We start from the raw sequence: 19,816 nt of genomic DNA, 5'->3' as shown, positions 1-19,816 counted from the left end.
TATTTTTGTGACAGGTTTCTTCCAAGAGTAATGCTGTCCAGTAGAACCTTCTGTGTTGATGCAGTGTTCAGTATCTTTCCTCTCCAGGGTGTGGGCACCGCACTAGCCACATGCTGCTTTTGAGTGTTTAAAATGTGACTTGTGTGACCAAGGAACTGAATTTTTTAATACATTTTTTTTAAATTAATTAATTTATTTTTGGCTGTGTTGGGTCTTCGTTTCTGTGCGAGGGCTTTCTCTAGTTGCGGCGAGTGGGGGCCACTCCTCATCACAGTGCGCGGGCCTCTCACTATCGCGGCCTCTCTTGTTGCGGAGCACAGGCTCCAGACGCGCAGGCTCAGTAATTGTGGCTCACGGGCCCAGCTGCTCCGCGGCATGTGGGATCTTCCCAGACCAGGGCTCGAACCCGTGTCCCCTGCATTGGCAGGCAGATTCTCAACCACCGTGCCACCAGGGAAGCCCCTGAATTTTTAATTTTATATAATTTTAATTAAATTTTATTTGAATTCAAATAGCCACATGTCGCTAATGGCAACCATATTGGACCGTGTAGTCTAGAGACTTTAATATCTAAAGGTCTAATTTTATGTTCCTAACACTTAATCTTAGTATTCTAAAATTTAATTGTTTATCTAAAACTAACAACTTTGAAGATGTGCATGTTTGAATCGTTACGTTTTGAGTTATTTTGGCTTTGTTTTATGTAGTGAGGAGCTCTGTTGAAAATAGTCCCCAGATAAGATTCCATTTACAGTTTTTTGAGGTGAAAATGATTGGGAAGCTACTTTTTACTAATAATAATCTATATGCTCTCAAAATTCTCTCTATTGGTAGACGTAGTCTCCCATTTCTGATGAAGAGCTTTGCTCTCGAGATACTGATGCTTCCGGGCTGCCCACGTTCATTGTATCAATATATCCATAGTCTTACATTTGCCTGGATTTTTGTTAGCGTTTCCTGCCTAACTAATGGCCGTGTGCGCAGTCCAAGGGGGACGTCACTGTTGGTCAGGGGAAAATCAAGTGGTGGGCTGACTAGGCAGAACTCGTAGGGAAAAGGCTTGGGACTCAGGCTGCTACTGGGAATATCGTCCCAGCCCTGCTGCTCTAAACCAAGTCACTCTTCGTAAGTTTGGTTCTCTTCCTAATGTGTCAGGTGACACATTGTTTCACTTGACGGTGTGCAGTGAAGGAGTCCAGCTCATTGCGATTGACCAGGATTTAAACTTTAGGAACTTAAGCAGCAACTCTGGGATCTCTGCTTTTATGATTGTAGTTGGGTGATCATGTTGACTGGGGTTTCAGTATTAAGGTGGGATTTCTACAGTCTGCTCTCACCCCCACGAGTAGCTTCTTGGCAGCCGGATGACGAAGGATCCGGAGCCCTTGCCCCTCAGGAATGGGCGCACACTCGGGAGTTGTGTTCTCTGCTTCCTCTCCCCTGGGTAATTTGACCCACCACAAAAAGTAGGCCCACTGCAACCTGGCAGTTGGTTTTTTTGAGCCACTGAAATAACTGATGTTCTGAGAATGATTGGAACAGATGTAGCTGTCTAGTTAGAGAGGATTTTGCTCTGTTCACAGTACATACGCTTTGAGGGGAGTGGATAAATTTAATATCCTCGTGAAATATTCCAAAGCAGGAGGAGTTTTTTAAAGTTGAATTTCTGCTAACAGGGTTGAGAACTTCTGTAGCAGTAAGAAGTCAGTAGCGGGCGGTAGAATTTAATTTCAAGATTGCTGGATGAATTTATTTTGGTGACCACACTGAAAACACTGAACTCAGAAAGCATTCCTGCATTTATATGGCAAGTTTAGAATTCCTGCCTGGAGCCATTCCTGCTCATTCAGCAGGTCTAAAAAATGAGGTTACAGACCAGTACCGCATTTTACTCTGTCTTCCTCTCTGTCTTCTTCTCAGACTGTTAAGAATTTGTGGGAGTGCTTCAAGAATTTACTTAAGATTTTCTTAGTCTCAGAGACATGAATAGCAGTGGGAGAGAGGTTTAAAACTTTGATAAGAAAGTAAAATGGTAAAATCAGAACATTGATATAATGTTGGCTAGAAACTTTCTTTATAAAGGTGATTTTAAGAGATATTTGAAAGGAAGAGATAACTGACTCTGGTTTTCTTTGGATGAAAGAAAGGGTTGACCTCATGAATTATTAAGTTAGGTGACTAACTTTACCTTTGCACATCTTCTAGAATGATGCTTCCAATCAACCCCAATTGACTGGAAACTGTACGTAGTCTGGCTTTCCTGCTTGCTTTCTAAGAGTGTATTTTTCGGTCCAACATCATGCTAGTCAAGTATGCATGTTTAAATGAGTTTAGGGGCAGGATAACATGATACAACACAGATTTTGATTTTGGATTCACACTTAGGTTCAAATCCTAGCTCTGCCATTTACTACCTACTGAACTTGAAAAATTGTTTAACTTCTCTAGGTGGTGATTTACTAATACATGGAATAAATGTGGTAATATCCAGGCCCAGAAGAGGAAAGACAATATTAAGTGCATTTAGTAAGCATTCAGCGAATGTTTGTTTTATGTCCCTAGTGGTTTCACAACCCTTTGTTTATAGAATCTTAGGACATGAACTATCATCTCTTTCTATCAAATAATATTTTAAGTGTTGAAAATCAGAAGAAAGTATTTATACTATTATCCATTAACGGAAACTAATTGAGTATTTAAAAAATATATAACCAACATATTAGCTTTCCTTTAAACGCTCTGAGAAGTATCTTCTGGTCTTTGTTCTCTGTAGATATTTATGAGTTAAACGATTTCCTATGGAGATTGTATTTTGTAGCCCCGTTCAGTTTTCTGTGCATCGTGATGTCCTCTCAGAGGGACGGTGCTCGTGCGGCTCTTACGTCCTGTGCCGTCTCCTCCAGTCTGTGCACAGGCTGCCCTCCCTCTGTGGCTGCGTCACCTTGCTTTGCAGTGGCGTCAGACCTGGGAGGGATACGTACAGAGGCCTCACTTCCCAAAGAAAGTGGTCAAATTTTTTATTTTAATTAACGTTTAAGCTAAATTTTTAACCTATTTCATGTTTGTTTTATTTCCTTTGAAAGCAGTAGGCCTATTTAAATCACTTTTAAAGCTGTTGAACATATCATTTAAGCCTCCTTTCTTCCTCTTTGCCGTGCTAGAGAGAAGAGGGTGAGAAATTCCCCGTCTGCTGCAGTGCTGCCCCGGACGTGATAGCAACTTAATCTCTCTTATCACAAGTCTCATTGATGTTTGCTTAGAGGAGCAGCTGGAAGTCTGCTTTATGTATGGCAACCTTTCATAAAGTTTATTCTTGGTAATAAAGCTCCTGGGGTAAGAGCCAGGCTATTATAAGAGACAATCCTCTCTCTGAACAAGAGTATTTTATGTTGTCAGCTGGAGTTAGTGTTTGAGTATCTTGTTCTTGTGACAGTAAGCTGGAGAGTAAGGCAAACTACCTCTGAAGGGTGTTTTTCCACTGTCATGAAATTAATGTCTTTTACTGGAAATGAGAATTCTGCTGAAAGATTTTTAATGCGAAGGCAGCAGTTACTTCAGTTGTTAGCCAGTGAATTAACTTGTGATTTTTTAGTACTTCAGTGAAAGAAAACATATTAGACTCTTTCATAACCTCGAGACCTCATTGAATTTCTTCTACTTGTTTTACATATTTAACTTTTCTCTTTGAAATTCATCAATAGGGAAAAAAAATAGGGAGCACATCATTTATTCATTTTCCACCTTCCCTTGTGTTAATGTCGTGTCAGGCACAGAGGCAAACATTGGTTTATTAATGCAGGTGATGTTTAGTGAGTACGCGCTCTATTGCTCTACTGATGCTTTAGTTTTGGTTTTTTTTTTTTAATCGATAACTTATTTTGTGATTTTAATTTGGTGGATTGCAGATAACAGTCAAGAAGGACTAAGACGCCAAAATAGGTTATTTTTTATGATAAGGATGAGAATACTGTTGCCGCTTCACCTTATCTCATCAGAACCTGCTACATTTACATAGTACTTTTTGTTGCGTTATCTGATTTGAAAGTTAGGACTGTGAATTCTGCAGTGCACAGGGTAGTAGCCCTTTTCGTAGATGAGAAAACCGAGGCTCAGGTAGATGAAGTGGTTTGCTCTCACTTACTTGAAGTGATATATCTTGGACTCTCAGAGCCCAGATTTTCTGACTTCTTTTTCTGCACTATTGAAAGAGACCCGCAGAGTGTTGTTATTCAGAATTTATTTGGGAGATCGTCGTGATAACGATTATTGTTTGGTTTCTGACTTACTGAAAATGAAAGTTGTCACTTTGGGACTGCTTGTTAGTGCTGGTCAAATGGCCAGCAGCAGCGAGTGACAGGCACAGACAGGGTGATTGGGCAGAGCTGTGGGCAGACGTGCATCGGGGCTTGGGGCTCTGCCCCCAGGTGTCGTAGGCTGGGAGCCCCGCCCTGTGCGTTTCAGCAGAGACTCCAGGTGCTCTCCTTGTCACCACGTCATGTAATCATTGCCTTAGAAATGATTCTCTTGGAAAATTTTACATGAAGTAAGTTTCATTAAAAGTGTTTGCTTGCTGCATTTGGAAAATTAACAGATACTACCTGAATTCTTTATGATCCTGGATAAATGAAGCATTGCCATGTGAACCTCTTAGAAGTCTAAGATTTGTACTAATGGTACTTTATACTGGCTTCATCCCTGTGCGCTTCAGCGTTACAACCTCGTATATACTGCTTACCAGTCAGTCCGTCACCTTTCAGCTGGTTTCATTGAGACTCATCTCTCCGCAGTACCCACCACAGGTTTTGTCTCCGACCCTCTGAAGTATTGGAGTCACCACCTCTAGTACAGAAATAAGATCCAGCCCTGCCTGAGGCAGAGGCAGCCCTGGAGGCACTGGTCCATCGGGGGAGGGAGGGGGCTCAAGAGGTAACACACTCGGGCTGACCCCTGACACCTAGACTGTGAAGCAGGCAGATGGGAACCTCCACAAGGGTAAGGACGACAAGAACTTGTGGGTGCCTTTCCCCCGCTTCCTTCCTCCGTTTCTCTGTCCCGAGAAGGAGCTTCCTCTTTTCTCCCTCTCGGCCGCTTCCCTAGCTGTCTCAGTGCACTGCCCCTGCTCCGCAAGTCACTTTATGTTACTGAGATTTAATTGATAAATGGTTGTGGAATCGGGTAATGCGTCTTAGACACACGGTGTGTGCTGGATTCCTCTGTGAGTAGGGAGAAGTGCTTTGCTCTTTTAATGTACAATCAGTGCTTCGTCATTCTCCAAGAATTTCTTAATTAGCATCTCTGAGCCACAGTAGTATAATCTTTTTTTTTTTTTTTTTTGGCCACACCATGCGGCATGTGGGATCCTAGTTCCCCCACCGGGGATCGAATCCAGGCCCTGACAGTGAAAGTGCCAAGTCCTAACCACTGGACCGCCAGGGCTTTCCCTATAATTAATGTTTATGATGCTAATCTCAAATCCTTTCAGGGCTTCCAGGTTAAGGAGCAATTAAACTGTTTGGTTATCTTTTAATGATGAAAATATCTTACTGAATTTTAGTTCTTAAAAAGCTGGTAATTTTAGGTGGGTCAAGGCCAGGACATTTGACTTCTGGCATTACCACTAACCATGCTGCATAATTTATTTTTATGTATTTCTTAAGTCTTTGAGGGGTAAAGTTGGTAAGGAGACACTTGTTTTTGAAAATTTGTCCTTTTATTTCATAAGTGGAAAGTGGAAAAAGTAGAATACAAAACAGTACACTGGGTTAATAGTAATGGTATTGTAATAAATAATGTATAGCTGCATTTCAAAATTGGAAAGCTGTAAACAAATGTTACAGTAGTAACCTATGGATGGTTATTTTTGTAGGAAGAAAAAGTTATTTAAAAACAAAATATTCTTATGTTCAACCAGCTAAGTCCACAATAAGAATGTGTTTTGTTCATGCTTATGCACTAAGAACACACTTTCTTTTATGGGAGAATTTGTATTTCATTGTCGTGAAGTTTGTCGTTGTGGTGGGACGTCTTTATTGCTACATCTCAAAAGCAGTCCCGTCCCACCGAGGGCTCCTTGTTTGTCTGCTGAGGCTTCTACTTTTAAAAACTCGTAGTAGCCTCAGAAAGGTCGTCCCCTTTCACTGCTCCTACCCTTTCCTGACCACAGACACATGCTTGTAATCCTAGGAAGTGTTTATTTCACAGAAGAATAAAGCTTTATTGTGAGTACATGTTGCTTCAATCATTAATTAGGGTCGTGTTACTAAAAATTTAAATATGGTCGTAGTCTAAAAATATGCCGTTTTGTGGTGAATATAGTTTGGCACTAAAAAACAATTTGTGGCAAGTTATAAATTACTTGTGCAAAACTACTATAGATAATTTACTTGTAAGAACGATAAGTTTGTGTTTGATAGTGCTTCTGGGTTCTTTTCAGCTTGCATGTTTTTGTATAAGTTGTGCATGAATTCTGTTTTCAGTAGATTGATTATCTCACCTGAGATTCCAAAATTAGTTTCCCTTTTTTAGTAAGACACATTTTCTTAAACATTTAGGTATCTGTTCATAGTGTCCTGTTCACTTAAGTCTTATTTAGAAAGGGTAGGAGAAAATCAAAAAATATGGGGAAAGATTGTTTTCAGAATCATATGGTCTTGTAATCCATCATGGTAGATCCTTGAATTTCATTAATTTGAATTTAATACTACCCACTTTCCCCACCAAAGCCTAGCTATATTTAAAAACTGTGTTCATGGTTGATCCCAACGGTATTTAAATGTATCTGAACTTTTGATTGCTGGCACTTTGATCATTAATCACCATTTTAAAAGAAAGCCATTTTCTAAAATACAATTTTGTTAACTAAAAAAATGAACGATTGTACTTGATGCGTTTCTAAGGTCTCTTTCAACTGTAAGATGAAGTGAGTATGTGATAAACTGTTTCTCTGTAAGAGGCTCTTTAATGCTTGGTTTCTTCCTCCTTGTGCCTGGGTCCATGCAAAGGCAGTTGAACTTACGCACTTTTCTTGAAGATTGGGTAAAAGGGGACATTTTAATGTTAAAACAGATGTATCAATATATTTTGAAGTACAATTACAGAGAGAGAGAGAGAGTGTGTGTGTGTGTGTGTGTGTGTGTGTGTGTGTGTGTGTGTGTGTGTGTGTGTTTAAGCTAATGGAGCTGTAGTCAGAGGACTTACTGTTTGTTGAACACAGCCGTGTCTGTATACCCCCAGATTCCCAAGGGTATTTGCACATATTCTGTGTTGTGAGGGCTTCTTGGTGTGGAAAAGTCTGAGAAACTGCTTGAGTCTCTGGGCTAGTGTGCCATCATAATTGTTAATTATACATCATACTTACCCTAGTTAAGATTGAGGCATATAGGAATTTAATTCTTTTTTACATTTTTTTAGAGGAAAATTTTAGACATACACAAAAATATACAGATATACTACAAATAGTCTATTGGTCACCTATGTAACCATCATTCATCTTCAACAAATATCAACTCATGCTAATCTTTAGGAATTTAATTTTATGTATATTTGCTAAGATTTGCCAAGATAAGCATCTGTAAGGTCAAGGTACTGACATCAGAAGCATTTCTGAGCAAAGATGTTGCAGTTGGTGGGCGGGTAGGACCGTGCTCAGCTGTTGTATAAGCTGCATAAATAGTATCATCTTGACTTTAATCTTTCGGTTGTTCAGAGGTAGTGTGCATATTTCTGTGTAACCCTTGGAAACTTGCCAGAATAATTTGTATCGTCCCCATCATGGCACCTTGAGTCTGAGTAGTCTATGAATAAAAGCAGCGAGTTGAGAGTAGGCGCTTGTTGGATACAGCCATTGAGAAGGAAAATCGTCATTTTCAATTTTAAAAACTTAGGAGTACTCCGTGGTTAATGTTTTGGAGACTATAAAATCCGTTTCACTTTTCATCTGTTTGGAAATACATTTTACAGACATCAGAACGTAGAGTCAGATAGACCTGGGTTCAAATCTCAGCTGGCCTGAATTACTTGCCCTTTGAATCTCACTTCTTTCAAATGTAAAATGGGGATAGGGATTGTTGTGTGAATTCAACTAAATGATACGTTAAATATTGATCATCTTAAAATATCATTTACACTCTGTAGTTGAGTACGAGTAGGAATACTCAGGAGTGTGTCCTGAGTTCAGGTCTCAGATAGGTTTGTATAAGTGGAGTGAGGAGGAATGTTAAACAGTCTCAAGGCCACTGGGAAAGGAGAGCTAATCTTCATCTTGTCTTATCTGACCTTCAGACGGGTAGGTATAAGATCTAAAGATACGATGGAAGATCTAAAGATAAAAATGTTTCATTATGTTTGAACCAATATTGTATTGAAACAAAGCATCGGCAAAATCATGCCTCACAATTATTTGTTATCAAATAATTACAGCAAACTCTGGCCTGTTCTATTCTAACTGCACTATTGAGTGAATTCTCAAGTTCAAGTAAAACTAGCAACATTGGACTGAGTATGGAGTTCCACGGCAACTGCAAAAGAGTTTTTCAGGTACCGGTATTTTTGTTCTTGTGTTTTAATTATTAGATCACTCAATTTGTTGCTAATGGAGTGAGGACATTGCTTTTATCTAGTTGAACAAGAGCCTATACTTGAAGGTTTGCGGTGTGATTTCATAGGATATAGTAAAGCGATAGGTTTGGTGAACATAGTTGACGGTTGAAGATTATTTGTTTAATTCTAGTCTTAAAACAAAAAGGAAATGCTACTATTAAGACCCTTAGCTTATTAACTTTGTTCTTATTGTGTTTAGATAGAACTAATTCAATTGGTGGGACTCCGCTGGCCTTAAAAATAGGCCTGGCAATATGCCAGAGAGGGCTGTGTATTTCAGTGTTATTGCAGATGGTGTGGGCTCTTTGTTTCGTGTGTATTGTTTGGCTCTGAAGTAAAGTTGTGTGAAGGCACTGGTTTCAATCCGAGGGCTCCTCACTGAAGCCGCTGAGCCCTCAGCTCTGTCGTGGTCGTCAAGACCTGCTTCTCTAGGGAGTGGCATTTATGTGACGGTAAAGGTATTCAGGCCGGCATCACTGTAAGTTATAAGCAGGCCTAAAAATGGAAGATGTCCTTAAAGAAGTGATGTTTTCCATTGGAAGTTTTAAGGTTTTTATTTGTTTTGTTTTGTTTTATGGTTCTAAAAGGGACCGTATCTTGAATACGCTTTTGATACAGAAACACGTGTGGTTAATGTACTGCAGGAAGAAGACCTCCGTCAGATCTTCCTGCTCACGGTGGAAGTCCTGCAGGAATTCAGCAGGCGGGAGCACCTCAGCGCCCAGATGTCATCTGTGTTCCAGCGCTACCTGGCCCTCGCCAACCAAGTCCTGAGCTGGAACTTCCTTCCTCCAAACTATATCCTTTCAACAGCCGAACGGTTTATGTGTGGTCATTTTCATAGATTGACTTAATTATGGCTAAAAGTACTTTATCTCTGCAGGTTTATGAAACATGTTTTTGAAAGAAAATAAGAATCTTTTAGAAATGGAATTTTACTTTATTTAATAATACCACAGTGCAGTAGAGTACTTAGAAAATTTTCAATTTCATTCATAACTTTGTAGAAGAGGGTTGAATAAATGGAAACATTTGGTGGATCATTGGGCTGTTGCTAACCAAGGGATAGGAGTATGCCTTAGGAAGGGAAGGGAAAAAGGTGGCAAGTGCGTTTTACCAAGAAACCGAATCATTTTCTCCTGTAACATGTAAATTCCATTCAGATTTTGACTGACTTTCCTTAAGGCGGGTTTGGAGTTCTCTATTTGATCTTTGTGGATTACAGTTGCTCAAGTGTAGGTAATAAGGTAGTAACATGTTTACCCTTTGGAGAGTGTTCCCAGTATAAAAATAGGAAAATTCCATTTCTAGCAAGTTATTTATTAGGAATACAAATTAAGTTTAAATAGGTTATATTATAGATACAAAGTGTCTGCTTTTTTATCATTTACTAAAGTGGAGAAATTTGTGTTAGAAAGCAATTCCTTAGTTCAGAGTTTATGATTTGCTTTTCTAGAACATTGCTACCTTGTTAGATTGAAAGCAGTAATGTATGGTGGGCTGCCCATATGTGTCATAGTTGAGTCACACGGGTCCAGGCTCAAGGTGCAGCCGATCTCAGGCAGATTACTTAACCTCTCTTGAGTCTCAGTTTCTCCAAATGTAAATTGAGGATGTGGATTGTTGAGTGAATTGAATGAAACAATACATTTAAAATACACTCAGGAGTTAGCTACTGTTTATTGAGCTCTTGGTAGCCTCCTTGAATGAAGAAGTTCCTCAGCTTGCTGTCTGTGCTGTGCTCTTTCTTCTTAATCTGGTATGCTCCTTATGGTATAGGAAATGACAGGAAATTTACTTCAACCTGTTCTAGGTATTGTTAATAGGAAGTTGGGGGGGGTCTACTTAGGAGAAAAGGGCAGATGATAAGCAAATAGGACATAGATATCCAGCCATTTCAGAGATTAGGATGAGCTGGGAGCTCTGCACTCACCTACACAGATCTGAGCTAATTACCTGGGCTGTAAACTGTGAGGTTTTTAAGGGGGCAGGGGCAAGGTGTAACTCTTTCTTCTGTTTTCAAGCTAATACATTCATGTAATAGAAAATGAGTTGTAAGATGCCATGTAGGGTGATAGGTCTCTGACGGGAACCCCGAGTTCTCCAGTTCTTTCTCAGAGGCGGTCGTGGTGAGTGGCTGCCTTGCAGGGCAGAGCTCACCGGGAGGTTAGTCGTGCCCCCTTCTACCCTAGGCTCTAATCCTCCTTCCCCTGATAGTCAATTTTATATCTTCAGTATATTCCTTTTGGTTGTTAACAGGCACGTATTTTCTTAGGTTTGCGTTTTTAAAATTTCCCCTTTGTGTTTTGCAATCTTAATTTTTGCTCTGGTTTTTGTTAGGGAAAAAAAAGAAAGATGTTGAAAAACTTTGAGACAGATTTAAAAAGTAACAGGCCATATGGAGCTATCAAAACATTAATTATATATGGGAAAATCAAGGAAAGTTACACTGCATATATTGTAGCCAATTTTAAAGTCTCTGTTTTAGGGGAAAATGCAGTTGGCTGAAAAGTGACTGTTTTGTAAAGGGAAACAGTGCTCTGGGAGTTTGGAAACAGTTTGTCTAAAGATCCATACACACATAAAATATTTTTATAAAGCATGTAGATAAAGCTTTGGAAAACTTGTCATCTAAAAATGATAGGCAGGACTACAGTGTTGCTGACGGAAAGAATTCATTGTTTAAAGAAAAGTAGATCTTGCTCTTGACGTACAATGTTCTGTCTCATGGCTTACAAGTGAGTTTCTTTGTGCCTATATATGTTCCGACAGCAGCCATTTGTTGGCTAACAGCTACAGTTAAGCATTCCTTCCTTTAAGTGGATTAGCTTAAGTGTAGGAGAAAGAATATGGCAATGGAATTAAACGAAGCTGCATTGTCAGTGCTAATTAAGAAAACTAGTTTCAAGGAACCCAGTTCTGCCATAATTTCTAATTTTGGCGATTACTTGCAGATCTGCTGTTCAATAAGCTGGGAAGGAGTTGAATAATTATTTAGTTTTTAAAATTAATTAATTAATTTTGGGCTCCGTTGGGTCTTCGTTGCTGTGCGTGGCTTTCTCTAGTTGTGGCGAGTGGGGGCTACTCTCCGTTGTGGTGCACGGGCTTCTCATTGCAGTGGCTTCTCTTCTTGTGGAGCACGGGCTCTGGGCGCGCGGGCTCAGTAGTTGTGGCTTGCGGGCTCTAGAGTGCAGGCTCAGTAGTTGTGGCGCACGGGCTTAGTTGCTCCGTGGCATGTGGGTTCTTCCCGGACCAGGGATCGAACCCTTGTCCCCTGCAGTGGCAGGCAGATTCTTAACCACTGCACCACCAGGGAAGTCCCAATTATTTAGTTTTATACCTTGAAAAAGGTCTAATGATCATATTTAGCTTAATTAATATATTGAGTTGATGTCTTTTTAAAATACAATTTGTCTTTTAGGATAGACAGAATAGCAAGTAGACCTTGTAAAAAATACATTGTGTGTTTTGTATCAAATCTATTTGATCATTTAGAATGGTATGTTAAATGAGTCTGTGTTAAATTACCAGTATCAATTCCTATTCATAATTTTTGTAATCTGCTATCTTTTTTGTATCTTTTTATTTTGAAGTAATTTTCAGCATGCAGGAAATACTACAAGGGTAGTTGAAAGAATTGCCATATGCCCTTTACCAGGATTCACCAGCGGCTACCATTTTGTCCCATTTCTTATTCTTCCTGTCTCTGTCTCTCATTACACACACACACGCGCGTGTACGTGTGTTTGTATGACAGTATGTGTATATTTAAACACATTTCTTCTGAATCATTTGAGAGCACTTGCAGACATTATACCCATATACCTATGAGTACTTCACTGTTTGTTTTCTTGTGATCAAGAATTTTCAAATTGCACTGCAGTTCTTATAGGAGAATGTCTTACAAAACTCTAGTATCATTTTCAAAACCAAGAATTTAATGTTGACACATTGTTATTATCTAATCTGCAGTCCATATTCAAATTTTGTCAGTTGTCTCACCAATACCTTTTGTAACTATTTTCCGTACTTTGTATTTAGTTGTCCTAAGTCATCTTTGATCTGGAAAGCTCCTCAGCTTTTCTTTGTCTTTCATGAATTTGACATATTTGATGTATATAGATCAATTACTTTAAAAAAATACCCCTCAGTTTGGGTCTGTTGGATGTTCCCTCCTGATAGTTTCGGGTTATTCATTTTCGTAGGACTACTGAGTAGTTGGATTGTTTCAACTTTTTGGCTATTATGAATAATGGTGCTATGAACATTCGTGTGTAGTACAAGTTTCTGTGTGGACTTCTGTTTTCATTCCTCTTGGGTATACCTAGGAGTAGAATTGCTGGATCATAAGGAAACTGATTGTTAACCTTTTGAGGAACTGCCAAGCTGCTTTCCAAGGTGGCTGTACCATTTTACAGTCCCAGTAGCATTATATGCGGGTTCCAATTTCCCCACATCCTGCTCAACACTTGTTATCTGTTTTTTGTTTATAACTGTCTTATTTCGTATGGAGTGGTATCTCATTGTGATTTTGATTTGCATTACCCTCATGGTTAATGTATCAAACATCTTTTTTTGTGGTTATGGGCCGTTTGTGTATCTTCTTTGAAGAAATGTTTATTCATATCCTTTGTCCATTTTTAAATTGGGTTATTTGTCTCTTTAAAATTGAGTTGTAACAATTTTTTATATCTTTGGATAGAAGTCCCTTAGCAGATAAATGATTTTCAAATATGTCCTCTCTTTCTGTGAGTTGTATTTTTACCTTTTTTTTTTTAACATTTATTTATTTATTCATTCATTCATTCATTCATTCATTTATGGATGGCTGCATTGGGTCTTCGTTGCGATGTGCGGGCTTCTCATCGCAGTGGCTTCTCTTGTTGCGGAGCACGGGCTCCAGGTGCCGGGCTTCAGTAGTTGCGGCACGCAGGCTCAGTAGTTGTGGCTCACGGGCTCTAGAGCGCAGGCTCAGCAGCTGTGGCGCACTGACTTAGTTGCTCCATGGCATGTGGGATTTTCCCAGACCAGGGCTCGAACTCGTGTCCACTTCACTGGCAGGCAGATTTCCTAACCACTGCGCCACCAGGGAAGTCCCTATTTTTACTTTTTTATGGTGAACTTGGAAGCACAGAAAGTTTTAATTTTTATGATGTTTAATTTATGTCTTTTTTTCTCTTGTTGTCCTGTCTCAGAAACCATTGCCTGATCCAGGGCCATGAAGACTAATACCAGTGTTTTTTTCTAAGACTGACTTCTTACATATAGGCTCTTATATTGAGGTCTTTGATCCATTTTGCGTTAATTTCTGTATATCATGAGAAATAATGACGCAACTTGATTCTGTTGCATGTGGATATCCAGTTATCCCAGCAGATCACTGACTGTTGACGAGAAGGAGGAAGAGTCTGGTGGAGTAGGAAGCACTGGAGAGAGTGCGGTGGCGGGGTGACTGACTGCATCTTTGTTGCCCTAACGTCATTTGTGGGTTATTCGTCTTTTTAAGATTTATGAGTTGTGGGACTTCCCTGGTGGTTTAGTGGTTAAGACTTTGCCGTCCAGTGCGGGGGATGCGGGTTTGATCCCTGGTAGGGGAGCTAAGATCCCACGTGCATTGCAGCCAAAAAAACCAAAACATAAAACAGAAGCAATGTTGTAACAAATTCAATAAAGACTTTAAAAATGGTCCATATCAGGGTCTTCCCTGGTGGCGCAGTGGTTAAGAATCTGCCTGCCAATGGAGGGGACATGGGTTCAAGCCCTGGTCCGGGAAGATCCTACATGCTGCAAAGCTGCTAAGCCTGTGGGCCACAACTACTGAAGCCTGCGCTCTAGAGCCCGCGAGCCACAACTACTGAGCCCGCGCGCCTAGAGCCCGCGCTCTGCAACAAGAAAAGCCACCGCAACGAGAAGCCCGCGCACTGCAACGAAGAGTAGCCCCCCGCTCGCCGCAACTAGAGAAAGCCCGTTCGCAGCAATGAGGACCCAATGCAGCCAAAAATAAATAAATAAAATAAAAATTTTTAAAATAAATTTAAAAAAATGGTCCACATCAAAAAAAATCTTTAAAAAAAAAAGATTTATGAGTTGTAAGAGTTCTTTGTGAACTCTGAATATATAACACAAATTCTTTAGCGGATGTATGATTTTCACATATTGTCTCCCATTCGGTGGGTTGTCTTTTTACTTTCTTGATGATGTCCTTTGAAACATAGAAATTTTTAATTTTGTTGATGTCCGATTTATCTATTTTTTCTTTTGTTGCTTTTGATATATTTAAGATGGCTTTGCATAAACCAAGGTCACAGAGATTTTTTAAAGTAGACTTTTATGTTTTAGAGCAGTTTTCGGTTCATAGCACTCTTGAGCAGGAGGTGCAGAAAGTTCCCATGTGCCCTCTCCCCCACACGTGCATGGTCTTCCCCTCATCAGCACCCTACCAGAGGGGGGCTTTTTTTAATAATGGAAGAACCTGTATTGACACATCATTGTCCCCAAAGTCTGTAGTTTACATTAGGGGTCACTCTTGGTGTTCTGTAGGTCTGGACAAATGTACAGTGACATGTATCCACATTACAGTCTCACAGAGAGTAGTTTCACTGCCCTGCAAATCCTTTGTCATCCACCTGTTCACCCCTTCCTCTCCCCATACGCTAGGGACCCGCTGATCTGTTCACTGTCTCCACAGTTGTGCCTTTTCCAGAACGCCATATGGTTAGGATCATACAGTGTGTAGCCTTTTCAGATGGGCTTTCCCTGAGTCACATGCAATTAAGTTTCCTCCATGCTCCTCCGTGGCTGATAGCTGATTTCTTTATGTCACTGATTAATATTCCACTGTATGGATGACAGTGGACTTAGCCATTCCACCAATGAAGGACAGCTTGGTTGCTTCCAAGTTTTAGCAGTTATGAATAAACATGTGTGTGCAGGTTTTTGTGTGGATATAAAATTTCAGCTCCTTTTGGTAAATTCCAAGGAGTGCAATTGCTGGATTGTTTGGTGGGGGGTATGTTTAGTAAGAAACTGCTGAACTGTCTTCCAAAGTGGCTGCACCATTTTGCGTTCCCACCAGCAGTGAATGAGCGTTCCTCCTGCTCCACACCCTCAGCAGCGTTTGGTGGTGTCAGTGTTCCGGATTTGGACCCTTCTCATAGGGGTGGAGTAGTATCTCATTGTTCTACTTCGCATCTCCCTAAAGACATGTGATGTTGAACATCTTTTCATGTGCTTATTTGACACCTGTATGTCTTCTTTGGTGAGGTGTCTGTTAAGGACCTGGGTCCATTTTTAACCAGATGGTTTGTTTTCTTATTGTTAAATTTTAAGAGTTCTTTTTATATGTTGGATAATAGTCTTTTATCAGAGATGTCTTTTGTAAATATTTCCTCCCAGTCTGTGGCTTATTGTCTTATTCTCTTGACAGTGTCTTTCACAGAGCAGAGGTGTTTAATTTTAGTAAAGTCCAGCTTATCAATTCTTTCTTTCATGGATCACGCCTTGTTATTTTGCTAAAAAGTCATTGTCAAACTCAAGGTCATCTAGATTTTCTCCTATATTATCTTTTAGGAATTTTACAGGTTTTTGGTTTTGTTTTTGTTTTTTTGACCACGTTGTGTGTCATGTGGGATCTTAGTTCTCCGACCAGGGGTCAAACCCGCACCCCCTGCATTGAAAGCATGGAGTCGTAACCACTGGACTGCCAGGGAATTCCCTTACAGTTATGCATTTTACATTTAGGTCTATGATCCAGTTTGAGTTGATTTTTGTGAAAGGCGTAAGGTCTATCTATATCTTGATTCTTTTTTTCTTTTGTATGTGGATGTCCAGTAGTTAAGTACCAGTTGTTGAAGACTTTTTTTTTGCTCCATTGCAGTTTACTCCTTTGTTAAAGATCATTTGACTTCATGTATGTAGGTCTATTTCTGGTTTTTGTATTCTGTGCCGTTGATCTATTTATTCTTTCTCCAATACCATACTGTCTTGGTTATTGTAGATTTATAGTAAGTTGAGTTTTGTCAGTTCTCTGACTTTGTTCTTGTCCTTAAGGTCACAAAGATTTAGTCCTATATTTTCTTCTAAGAGTTTTATGTAGGTCTGTCATATGGTAGGTCTATGATCCGTTTTATGTTTTGTGGAGATATAAGGTATAACAGGATCCTGTTGTTCTTGCATCATTTGTTGAAAAAGGTATTTTTTTTTCCAGTCGAATTGTTTTGGCCCCCTTGTATAAAATCACCTGGCTGTAAATGTAACAGTATTTCAAGATTATTTAGTCTTCTCTCTGTCTCTTTCATATCCATTTGAAGTTTAGGATCAGTTTATCAATTTCTGCAAAAAAAGGCAGCTGGGATTTTGATAGGGATTATGTTGAATCTGTAGATCAGTTTGAGGAGAACTGCCATGTTAACAAATGGCAAAATATATTAAGTTTTCCAATGCATGAATATGGGATGTCTTTCCATTTTTTTAGATCTTTAGTTTCTTTCAACACTGTTTATAGTTTTCAGAGTAGAAGTTTGAACTTCTTCTGTTAAGTTTATTCTGAGTATTTTATTTTTTAATTCAATTATAAATGGAGTTGATTTTACAATTATTTTTGTGTTCATAGTGGTGTATAGAAAAACAAATTTTTGTATATTGATCTTGTACCATGTAACTTTGCTGAACCTGTTTATTAGTTCAAATAGTATTTTTTTGGATCTTCTGTGTATATGTCTTCTGCAAACCTTTTTTTGGGTGGGGGGCAGTGCCATGCAGCATGCGGGATCCTAGTTCCCCCACCAGGGATGGAACCCGTGCTCCATGCATTGGGAACATGGGGTCTTAACCACTGGACCGCCAGGGAAGTCCCTGCAAACCATTATTTTTTTTAAAGGATTATTACATGTAGGTTTTATACGTGTAGAAGGTGATTTAGGAAAGCATCCTCCACTCCAGGCCTGGTGCAAAGTCTATAGCTCCTGGGATTTGGCAGGTGTTAAAATCATCTCCTGGCCCAGTGAGCTAATTGCTCTGGCCATTCTGCCCTGGTCTTACTGTCTTGAAAGATCTGAGATGAAATCCACCTGCTTTTCATTCTGTTTTAGATTATTATTGTCTAAAGAAAGTACCCTAGTCCTAGGATCCTCTGTTATACCACCACCCCATTTACAAATGGGCGCTAGGATTCTGGATGGTCTCATCTCTGCCCTTCTCTCTGAACTCTCTTTGTCCTCTTTCTGTTGGTGCTGCACCCACAGGCCAAGTTTCCTTCTGCCCTGGCACCTTTGCGGGTGGACTTTTCTCTTGCCTCCTAGTTGTGCCTCCGTCATTCACTCCAGACCAGGTCAGGTTTCTTTTGATGTGGCTTTTTTTTTTTTTTTTTTTAATTTACATTTTTGGCTGCGTTGGGTCTTCGTTGCTGCGCGCGGGTTTTCTCTAGTTGCGGCAAGTGGGGGCTACTCTTGGTTGTGGTGCGCGGGCTTCTCATTGCGGTGGCTTCTCTTGTTGTGGAGCATGGGCTCTAGGCGCTCGGGCTTCAGTAGTTGTGGCTCGTGGGCTCAGTAGTTGTAGCTCGCAGACTCTAGAGTGCAGGCTCAGTAGTTGTGGCGCACGGACCCAGTTGCTCCACGGCATGTGGGATCTTCCTGGACCAGGGCTCGAACCCGTGTCCCCTGCATTGGCAGGCGGATTCTGAACCATTGTGCCACCAGGGAAGCCCCTGCTGCGGCTCCTGATATGCATGTTATACACACTTCTCTCCCATTTGGCCCACTTCTCTCCCATTTGGCCCACTTCTCAATTGTAATTTTCCTTTTGTTAGCTTGCTGGAGCAGTACCTGTTTACTGCTTGTCTGGAAGCTCAGGAAAGCACAGGCTGTGTTTTGTCCACTGTGTTGTCCGCACCGTGCAGTATCTAGCATGTAGTAACAGATGCCTAACAAATATATGTTTTAGTTATTGAGGCAAGGTGATTCAGAAGTAGTGTCTCAGTTCTTGGATGTTTGTTTATGCTGCTCATATTGTTTAGCCATTAGCTCACCTAGCGTCCATAAATGCTTAGGGGTTTTGGCAATGCTAATCATAAATGACAATATCGTTTTGTAATAAGAATGCTTGGCAGGTATGTTTGGTATGTTGGCTTCAGTAATAATTCTTTTTTTAGTTTGGTTACACTGCCTTTTATTGGTATTCTATTTTTGTGGATCTGATTTGGTTTTGGTAAAAATTTTTTCAACTCAAGCTCTTGGGGAAAGCTAACTAGATCATAAAATAGTAACGGGACACAGAAGCTTTCACCTAAATTAGGATTTCCAGTAAAGCCGACGTTACTATTTGGAGGCAAGGCTTTGGAAAACATTCAGGTGAGGTCAGTTCTCCTTTATTTCAAAGGACTTTGGTTACTTGGACTAAGTGCTGTGTGAGACCGGGCTCAGTGGTTCCGTGCTGTGCCAGAAATAGCAGTTTTTATTGTTAGAAAAATTAGTAGTGACAGAGATTAAATATATAAGAAGAAAAGCTGGGCTTCCCCTTGCTTCTGAAATTTTGTTTTACTAATGAGGTGGGATAAAAAGAATATGGGAAGATGGGGAAATTAAAGTATTCCTTTTGTAAAATGTCCATTGTTGCTACAAGATCTTCCTGTATTGTGAAGTTCTTTTAAGAATAGGCAGTGGAGATGTTCAGACTTTCCATGTTTGCCTGAGGGTAATTTGTAGCTGTTGTGTGCCTTGTTTGTTGTTTTACTGCCGGTCACCACCACAAGATGATCCCCACCCAGAAGGTGTTCATAGATGGACTAGACCTCATTTGCATGCGAAGGCCCGGTGTGTTTCCGAGGTGACCTCCCCCCTTCTGTTAAGAGCACGCACTTACAGGTCACACTGTGTGGTTGGGACAGAAGACTTTGTGGGTTTATCCAGTGGCAGCCGTGGCCGCTGCGGCTGAGCTCTGTCCTCCTGGCTCCTCGGGCGTGTGTGGCGCTGGCCGGCGTGTCCAGGGCAGGGCAGGTGCTGCGTGTCTGTGCCTCTGGTTTCTCAGGAGCGGGTGAGCTTCCCCAGCAGAGAGCTTTAGAGCTCGGTAGGATGGCCGTGGGAGAAGGGCCAGGAGACGGAGAGTTAATTCTTCAGTGTGTGTGTGCGCGGTTGAGTTGACTTCCAGCTGTGACTGATTTCCAGGGGACTGAGAGCGCAGAGCTCAGAAGACAGGCTGGGTTTTCGGACTTAAGAATTGCAGC

At 40.5% G+C, this 19,816-nt stretch overlaps 1 protein-coding gene across 4 annotated transcripts in view; it reads left to right on the top strand.

Moving 5' to 3' along the window:
- Window positions 1-19,816, top strand: part of XPO4 (exportin 4) — a 112,347-nt gene that overhangs the window by 31,954 nt on the left and 60,577 nt on the right. For 3 of the 4 annotated variants that reach the window (XM_036831073.1, XM_036831074.1, XM_036831076.1), the window contains 2 exons: window positions 8,419-8,535; window positions 9,243-9,396. The exons of the other annotated variant lie outside the window; for it this stretch is intronic. In XM_036831073.1, the coding sequence (XP_036686968.1) occupies window positions 8,419-8,535; window positions 9,243-9,396 (271 nt within the window). The remainder of the gene's footprint in view (window positions 1-8,418; window positions 8,536-9,242; window positions 9,397-19,816) is intronic. 4 annotated transcript variants of the gene reach the window in all.

Source organism: Balaenoptera musculus, chromosome 18 (assembly GCF_009873245.2).
Source record: "Balaenoptera musculus isolate JJ_BM4_2016_0621 chromosome 18, mBalMus1.pri.v3, whole genome shotgun sequence".
Taxonomy (NCBI): domain Eukaryota; kingdom Metazoa; phylum Chordata; class Mammalia; order Artiodactyla; family Balaenopteridae; genus Balaenoptera; species Balaenoptera musculus.
The sequence above is the reverse complement of the archived record's forward strand: the minus strand, read 5'-3'. Positions and strand labels throughout refer to the sequence as shown.